The 9,101-nt window shown below is 45.4% G+C and overlaps 1 protein-coding gene across 2 annotated transcripts in view; it reads right to left on the bottom strand.

Annotated features, from left to right (window-relative positions):
* Window positions 1-514: 514 nt before the first annotated feature.
* crebbpb (CREB binding lysine acetyltransferase b) overlaps window positions 515-9,101 on the bottom strand; it is a 46,116-nt gene continuing 37,529 nt past the window's right edge. For both annotated transcript variants that reach the window (XM_080904681.1, XM_080904682.1), the window contains exons 23-31: window positions 9,021-9,088; window positions 8,792-8,942; window positions 6,105-6,251; window positions 5,897-6,010; window positions 5,618-5,783; window positions 5,049-5,216; window positions 4,637-4,798; window positions 4,038-4,319; window positions 515-3,918 (exon numbers count right to left, since the gene is read on the bottom strand). In XM_080904681.1, the coding sequence (XP_080760807.1) occupies window positions 1,504-3,918; window positions 4,038-4,319; window positions 4,637-4,798; window positions 5,049-5,216; window positions 5,618-5,783; window positions 5,897-6,010; window positions 6,105-6,251; window positions 8,792-8,942; window positions 9,021-9,088 (3,673 nt within the window). In that variant the 3' untranslated portion in view covers window positions 515-1,503. The remainder of the gene's footprint in view (window positions 3,919-4,037; window positions 4,320-4,636; window positions 4,799-5,048; window positions 5,217-5,617; window positions 5,784-5,896; window positions 6,011-6,104; window positions 6,252-8,791; window positions 8,943-9,020; window positions 9,089-9,101) is intronic.

Genomic DNA, 9,101 nt, shown 5'->3' with positions numbered 1-9,101 from the left:
AACAAAAATTTCAAATTACCCATCTCCAAATTTCAAGTTTTATATTTCAATTTGTCCTCTTACCTACATAAAAATTCAGTTTTCTCAAAATCTTACCTCGAATTTTCAGGTCATTTCAAAATTTGAGTTACATTTCACAATATTCCAGTTCACATATCTCAATAACTTCAGGTTATCAGTTTAAAACTTTAAGTTACACATCTCATAATTTCATCATCTCTCAAAATTTCAGGTTACACATTTCAAAATGTTAATGTCCAACTAAGTTTGAAATGTCAGTGATCATTTGAATTTACCTGAAACCTTGACTTAAGGAGGGCAACCCCCCCCCCAAAAAAAAAAACAAAAAAAAAACAAAACAAACAAATTCTTCAGTGGCCCAAACAAGCTTCCACACGCAACTGATGAAAATCTAATGGATCGTTTTATTTATTTATTTTTTAATATAGAGAAATGATTGAGCAAATAAAAATCAGCCCAGCTGCTGAACACATACGAATTTCCCCCATGCAGAAAGATTCGAGGCAGAGTCTGTGGCACACAGGTTTATTTAACAATATGGTATATAAGTACGAAATGAGCCATTTGAACCAATTTGTACAGTGATTTCATTTCTGCATATTTACAGTACTGTCCACCTGCATGATTTACATTAGAGAATAGTTCATCATCAAGTCAAGTTTAATGCGAGAGAAAATGATGCACAAAACTCTCTGAACACAAATCAGCAGTCAAACAAGATAATTTCCCACCACAGGCGAAAGAGGTTTAGGACTTAATGAGAATTTCTTTAGACTGAAGGAGAGACAAAGCAATCTTTGAACATCTGCAAGACGAACACTGGGCCCAGGCCAGTAAAAAGAACATTCCTGCACCTGTGAACATGAAGAGTCAACGCAGGTTTACCTTCAACCTGCAAATTGTGTTTGGGTGTGTGCAATAGTTCCTAGATCTATACAAATACGTTAATCTCCTTTAGACTCTGCAAACAGGAAAGAAATTAAGGCTTTCCTAAAGGCAGTCCTTTTTGAAAAATGGCATATTAGAATAAATTAGCCAGGAACAGAGAAACTGAGCAAGAGGTGAAGCCTGGCAAAAACAATTCCCACACAAATAATTTTACAGTCTTCTTTACACAAATACAATATTAATTTGCAAACGTACAAAATAAAAAATAATAAAATGAAATTTTTTTTTTTAGAGAAGGTTTTTTAAAAAAGTCAATACCAGAGAATAACAAATGAAAAACAAATTAAAACACAAAGACCAGGGCAAAATCTTGCAAGGCTGGTCTGAACCAAAAATATATTCATTGTGTCTTTGTTGTTTCTTCAACAGCAATTATTAAATCACTCTGTGTACTTGAAAAAGTAGTCCTTGGTTCACAGTCCGTAGGCCTCGTAAGACTAATTTATTTTGTGATTTCTTTTAGCTTTTTACATCAGCAAATAGAAAAATGTTGCAGCTGAAAACAGAACAATGCCTTTCTTCTGTCTCAAAATGCTACAATCCTTCAACAAATTTCTCTAGTGTGTCTCCCGTCGTGTCACCCACCATACCCATGTCACTACTCAACCCCCCTCGGTTTGGTGTGTTAAGCTGCGGGAGCATGGCGCTCTGCTCTGGTGTTCCCATGTGACCCTGCTCCATGGACCCTGACATGGGACCTCCTAAGCTGGGATGGGGAGAGTTGGAGTGAAGTGCGCCATGCTGAGGTGACGGCTGGGGTTGTATCCGAGGGGAGGGACTGGAATGAGGTGCCTGCTGCGAAGGTGGGCGGGGCGATTGCACTGGGGCTGGAGAGCGTACCTGGCTTCCCAGGGTATTTGCCATTGTCTGGCCAGGTAGGTGAGCTCCTGCCTGGGCTTGGCCTTGGAGCATGTGAGGCTGTGGACTCATCGAGTTGGCCTGTGCCGAAGAGCCCATCTGCTGCTTCATCATCTGATGCTGTTGCTGCTGAAGCATGCGTTGCTGGAAGTTCTGCTGTCCATCCATTCCCATCCCAGGTTGGCCCATTTGAGATGTGGGAGGGAGCGGTCCCATAGGCCCCCCACCTCCTTGCATAGCCATGTGCTGCTGCTGCTGCATACGGATATAGCTTCCTGGTCCCGGCTGCTGTTGGGGGAACTGCCCATGGGCTGGAGGCAAACCTCCCTGCTGCTGTTGTTGTTGCTGCAGCTGCTGCTGCTGCTGCTGCTGTTGCAGCTGCTGCTGCTGCTGCAGCTGCTGCTGCTGCTGTTGCTGCTGCAGCTGCTGTTGCTGCAGCTGCTGTTGTTGCTGCAGCTGCTGTTGCTGTTGCAGCAGCAGCTGCTGCTGTTGCAACTGCTGCTGCCTAAGAATTTGCTGTCTGCGGAACATTTGATTTCCGTTTGGTACCATCTGGCCTTGGGTGCCCATGGATGGCATTCCCTGGGGTCCCACCTGCTGAGGAGGCTGCTGTTGAGGTGCCATTCCTGGCCTTTGCACCTGGTTTGCCATGCCCACCATTGTGTGCATTCCTGGCTGGGATCCTAGCATGGCCTGAGGGTTCTGCTGTTGGGCCTGCTGCTGTGGTTGGTTGGCTTGGTATTTTGCCGTCCTCTGTTTAATGAAGGCGGCCATGAGGTGGGGGTTAGACTTGAGGATGCTCAGGACCTGCTGTTGCTGCTGTGGGGAGCTGGGTGATTTTAGGGTGTCCAATAGCTCCCGCAGGGCACTTGGAGCAATGTTACCCGCCATACCTCGGGGCATGTTTTGTCGCTGTGGTGTCATGCCCTGCTGTGAGGAGCCCTGTGTAGGCATGACCCCAGACATCTGGTGACCTTGCTGGGGCATCATGGGCCTCTGCATGGGCTGACCTTGCTGGGGCATTGGGTTTCCCTGAGGCTGCTGAGGGGGCATGGGGCCTTGTTGAGGAGGAACCTGTGGCTGATGACCCTGGGGATTCTGCATCCCCGGACCCCACTGGCCCTGCTGCATCACCTGGGGCCCGCGTGGCCCCTGCATCATCTGCATTTGGCTTGGCATGGGCCCCATCATGCGTGGGTGGTTCATTGGCATCCCATTCATTGCATAATTCTGTTGCTTCTGCTGCTGCTGCTGCTGCTGTTGCTGCTGCGGCTGCTTTGACTTAGCTAACATCTCGATCTGTCTGGCCACCTTCAGGGCTTCCATCAATGACTCCTGCGGTTGCTGCTGCTGGCGAGGCTGTGGAGGCTGCTGTTGGTGCGGCATGTTGGGCATGGGTGACTGCTGTTGATGGAGAGGGGATGACTGAGGCCCCGGTTTACCTTGCGGCACTGGTGTTGGAGGCTGACTGCTGCGGCCGTTGCTGGGAAAGCCTTGGGACATATTGGTGGGGTTTGGTGGTTGCTGTTGTTGGGGCTGGTTGGACATGGGCTGGGGAGTCTGGGGTGTATTAGGCTGCTGCACAGAATTTGGAGTGTCTGGGGCATTTAAGGTAGGTGGAGATGGCATAGGCATACCCCTTCCAGCCATGGTGGCCATTCTGCGACGCATCATTTGAGCCTGCTGAAGCCTGTGCTGCAGCTGCTGTTGTCGAAGCTTGTGTTTGATGTTGAGACAGAAGGGCACGGGACACTTGTTCTCCTGACAGTGCTTGGCATGATAGCAACATAAAGCGATGAGCTGCTTGCACACAGGACAGCCACCATTGGTCTTGCGCTTGCAACCTTTGGTGTGCTGAACCACCCTCTTCATCTTCTGGCAGGACGGCAAAGAGCAGTTGGCATTGCGGCACTGGCAGGCGTGCACCAGGGACTGGATACAGCGCTGGATACTAAGGCGTCGACTCTCCTGAGGGCTCTTGGAGGCCTCTCCACCTTGACCATTGCTGTCATCATCCAAGCCCAGACCCCACTTCACCATTTGGTGATCATGGCCTTTAGTGTGGTAGCAGTTAATGCATAGGTCATAGTCCTGATGAGAGGGGAGAGAGATGACATTAACCTTAGTTAAAAATGTAAACTAGGTGTTAATTCAAAACCGATGCAGATGTTGCTTTTAAAACACGGTCAATGATCACAACTGTATCTTACCTCACAAACTGTGCAGTGCCAGCGAGTCTCGACATGGTGCTTGCACTCATTGCAAGTGTACACAAAGCGGTCCTGGCCTTGGTTGTGCAGCTCCACCAGCATGCACATTGTGCTCCATTTACACCTTCTCAGTGAGCTGAACTCCCAGTGCTTGTCCCTGGCCAAGGTCAGAAACGCATCACGTCCATCCATCAGGTCACAAGTCAGCAGAGGGTCAGGGTCCATGATGGGTGGCAAGGTGTTAATGACTGGCCCAGCATGGAGGTGGATAACAAAAAATACCTGGTGGCAGGAGGGGAAGCAACACTGTTAGCTATAGGCATTGCTGAAGTGTAGTGCAATGTGACAAATTCCATAACTCTTGTGTGGAAGAAAATTTTCATGTGGAATTCAATTATCCTCAGGAAGCAGCACAGTAAGAGAGACGCTGCTCTGTACTTAGAATTTCACACACAACAATCTACCAGCTTTGTCTGAATTTTTTCCCCAAGCTTTAAAACAAGAGTCAAGTTACTGAAATGTTACATGAAATGAAATTTTATTCATTTAGGAGAGACAAAAAAAAAAAAAAATCTGTTATAGTTGCTAGGGTTTCCCACCTCCTTATGTTTCTCCATTGTGGCATAGAGCTTCTGGGACAGATCATTGGCTACATTTGGCATTCCAGGCTTTTTCTTATTGGCTCGACTGACGCTGCTCTTGTTTTTGTTGGTTTTCTTGTTATTCTTCTTTTTGGCATTCTTGCTGTCAGCTTGGGCTCCCTTGTAAAAAGACACACATGGACATTTAGAGAAGTTGAGATTGCACAACAGGCAAGATGAGATTATGCAATTAAGCAGAGTGGTTTATACAGTGCCAGAAAGCCAAAAGCATTTATATAATGGTAGTTGAGAATGATACAATCTGGGGCGAGACAAAGGACTTAAAACACTGGGCTGTTGATTCTGGGATCAGAAGAGGCTTTCTTTCATTAATAAAAATATTCTGAATCCATGTATCCATCAAACTCACCTCTGTTGTCTCAGAGGAGGCTGTGTTCTCCTCCTTTTTCCTTTCTTCCTCTTCCTGCTCCAGCTCCTTGATGCTCTCCTCCAGTACATTAGGCCAAAAGTCACCCTCAAAGTACGGCAGCTCGTAGGCACTGGTCAGCCTGTCTTCTGTTGCCTGCTTGAAAATGTCCTGAACACAGACACACAAAGGCTCTTATCATGGAATTGGGCAACAAGAGCTTCTAATTGGGTCAAGTTGGAAGTTGGATTTATGAAAAATGAGGGGGGGGGGGGGGGGGGGGGGGGGGGGGGGAGTCACTCCCATCAGAGTGTACATCAAGTCTAAGTCGTTTGGTAATAAATGTTAATTCACTGATATTCCAGTGTAAATGTGCCCATCAGCCACTCCAGAGTCTTACAAGATAATCATTTATATTCCTAAAGCAAACTACGTTAGTTCAGCTGAACAGCGTGGTAACCGCCTGCCGCCAACACCAGACTTCAAAATGTTAATTATAGCTGGGAATGTCTTGAGAAACATAACATGCACAGGTGGTTACAAAGTTATTTTTACTGGTATAATTTTCTGACCTTGTAATCATGTATGATTCTTTCAGCAAAAGCCTTGTCCAGCATTTTTCTGTACCACTCTTGAAGCCTTTTGGGCTTGGGGATCTTCTGGTCCGGAGGGTGGCAGTGGAAAATATAGTCATCTCCTTCACTGGGTGGGCAGGCCCAAATGTGACCCGTCACATACCTGGTCAGGAATTAAGTTATGACTCACTTAGCACTTAGAAGAATTAAACATGCATCAATACATGACTGAAAGGAGCTAAAATGCAACACTGCATAAAGTTACTTTTTACCCACCCAAGTTTTTTCACATACTCCAGGTATCCTATTAAGATCTCATGGTATACTGCAGTCCTTAGCAAACGCGGTCTGAAGAAGTGAATACTGTCGAGGTATGATATGTAAACCCGTCTGAAAAAGAGATACAGAATATGTGATGTGAGAATAATGCACACAAACTAAAAGGAAACTTAGAGCAATGCCTCTAACATTTTGCCCGTGTTACCTGGTATTTGGAAAGGGGCACTCTGAGCCGTACTCCTGGACGTGCATTCCGAAGAAACAAACGTCCACCCCGTCTATTTCCTCAAATGCAAAAAGTGCTTTGGTTCTGTAGGGGAAGCTTTCCACCATCTCACCTGAGTCTACAAACCTGTGGAAACAGAGAAGGTGTAAGCAACAGCAGCAATGGACAGATCGAGTACACCTCAACGTATAGTCAGGGTGCTCTTAGAGCTTCTGGCAGAGGCATGTCAACAGCATCCTTGGGGAAGCTGGGGTCATGTAGTCTGAATGAACCGTGTACCACACCTCCATTGCTGACGCAGATGTACAGAACTGTGATTATAAAGTTGTTGGTGCCTGACACAGTATCCGCCTACGATGGCTTCTGGCAGAAGATGGACATAAGTGAAGGGAGTTCTCAATCAAAAGGGAGGGATTCTTTCAAGACTGGTTAACTTGTGCAACTCTGAAAGCAGCTGACTGGTACTGGCAGAAGACAGCGTTCTTAGCCGCCAACTACGCCAACTCGAGTGTGGGAGGGGTTTGGTACATAGAGCCATGGAACAAGATTCCCATAAGTCTTGAAGAAAATCTAGCAACCTCAAGTCAGATAACTCGGGAGGTGAAAGCAGTTCTCTGACCACACTGTAGGCCGTGGGGAGCCAGAGGTATCAACTTCAACAGGAAATCACACTTTTTAGCTTCCCTTCCCCTGTGGAGAAAAGTCCACCTCCATTCACAGGAGTAATGTGGTTTTCAACCTGGTTGCAGAGCACTGGACCAGCTCTGTGCCCTCTATGATGATAGATGAATGTGTGTGGGGTATTGCCCCCAACTACTCTACAGATACTTTTGCTGACTTGAAGAAGCAATTCAACTGTGCCCCCTCAAGGGTTGCTTCATGATTATGGGTCATTGGGTTCATCTTTCTGGCAATAAGGTAGGCTTGTTTTCCACCAGGGCTGCCCTTTGTCTCCGATTCTGTTCATTACTATTATGAACAGAATTTCTAGGCGTAGCCAAATGGCACAGGGTGTCATGTTCATTGGTCTTAACATGTCTCTGCTGGCTTCACTCTGCTATGGGCTACAGCTCCCAGTGGGGATGTTTGCAGCACATTACAAACTGGCATGGATTAGCGCCTCCAAGTCAGATGCCGTGGTTCCCACCCGGTAAAGGATGGATTTCCCACTCCAGGTTGGTAACAAGTGCCTGCCTCAAGCAAAGGAGGGCAAATATCTCAAAGATTTGTGCATGAGTGAGGGAAGAGTGGAGTGGGAGACTGAGAAATAAGCACAGCATCTACAGTAATGTAAATGCTGTTTAAAGGTGAGCACAAAGGCAAAGCTTTCACTTTACTGGTGAATCTATGTTCCTACAATCACCTATTGGCAATAACTGAGTAGTGATAGGAAGTGGCGGAAATTAGCCTCCTTCGAAGAGTGTCTGGGCTGAGGTCATTTTGGTGTGGAGGAATAAAGGCTCTACTCAAGCCCAGTGGAAGCAGTTGAGATGGTTGAAGCATCTGGCTAGGATGCCTCCTGAGTATCACCTAGATGAGATGCTTTGGGTATGACAAACCCAGCACATGCTGTAGGGATTGTATCTCTCAGCTAGCTTGAGAGGCCCAGACAGCTCAGACCTGGACAGGCAGTTTAAAATGCATTACTGAATGGATGGATACAACAGCATTTAAAAGACAAACTCAAGTCATTTGTGAAAAGAAGAAGAAAAAAAAAAGTAAATCAATTTTCATAAGATTAAATATAACTCTGATGTTTTCCGGAACAAATTCCCTTTCCACAGTCAGATCTTTGATATGAAAGTATGAACATGGAGATTTCTGTTTATATCTGAACAAATTGCATTATGTATCGACATTGTGACGTTGCACAAGGCATCAAATACACAAATGGACAGGCAAATGGACTAGTTAGTCATATATGGAGCTTTTCTACTATACTTGAGACATCTCATTCAGCCATTCACACAAACACACACTTTTTTCTTTGTCTGAGTGCTTTCTATCCAACATCCACACTCCAATGAACACACTGACAGCAACTCTGGCTTCAGTATCTTGGCCAAGGGTACATTGGCATGCAGACTGGAGCAGCCAACCAGCAACCTCCGATTGGTAGATGACATGCTCTACCTTCTGAGCCAAGGCTATCCAACAACATTTTCCTAAAACTAGCACATCACTGGCACAGTGCATTCAGCAAACGATCCAGGTTATTGCTCATAAAATGAAAAATATGCCTTTGGTGATCAATTACGTGATTATTGTATCTAAATTTGATTAAATCCTAATCAATAGTCCAGCTGGAGTGATGAGTCCCTATAAAAAAAACCTTTGGGATATTTGGTAATAACCCAAAATGGTGATCATTTTGGTGTTTGCTGTCATCATGCCATGGTGTCCAAGTTTGATTAAATTCTGCCCAATACTGTAGGAGAAACAAGCTCATCGGTCCTTCTACTCTATGAGCTGCAAAATACAAAAACTGTTCTCTGAGGCATTATGCAGTTCAGTTTCTAGCTGAGATAAATGTGGAATCAGCCGCGTGATTGAAAAGATTGAAAACACAATGCTATTGAAGATTTATCAGATGCTTTTATGCATCTGGACCCTCCAAAGGAAAAATTTTTTAAAAATAAGCGCTGTAAAGCAGGTGTGACACTTACCTAGACTTCATGCCAGGCTTAACCTCCACAGTTTTGTCAGAGCTGGCAACCACTCGCACAAACACCTCACCAGCTTCAGGGTGGTTCTGCCTTTTCAAGTACTTATTAACTCTGTCTTCAATGTATGAACCCAACCTTGTGGATTGCAACCCTTAACGAACACACAAAGACATGTTTTAAACACTGACATTCTTTGTCAGAAGTTGTTTTACTTGTATATGTAACTTACTCTTGGCTGAAAACTTGTTTTCCTTTCTTGCTTTACCAGACTTCTTCAGACAGTTGTCACAGATAAAACTGAAACGAGAAT

Source organism: Rhamphochromis sp. 'chilingali' (genome assembly GCF_963969265.1).
Source record: "Rhamphochromis sp. 'chilingali' genome assembly, chromosome: 15".
In the NCBI taxonomy this organism is placed as follows: Eukaryota; Metazoa; Chordata; class Actinopteri; order Cichliformes; family Cichlidae; genus Rhamphochromis; species Rhamphochromis sp. 'chilingali'.
This window is presented reverse-complemented; position numbering and strand designations above follow the sequence as displayed.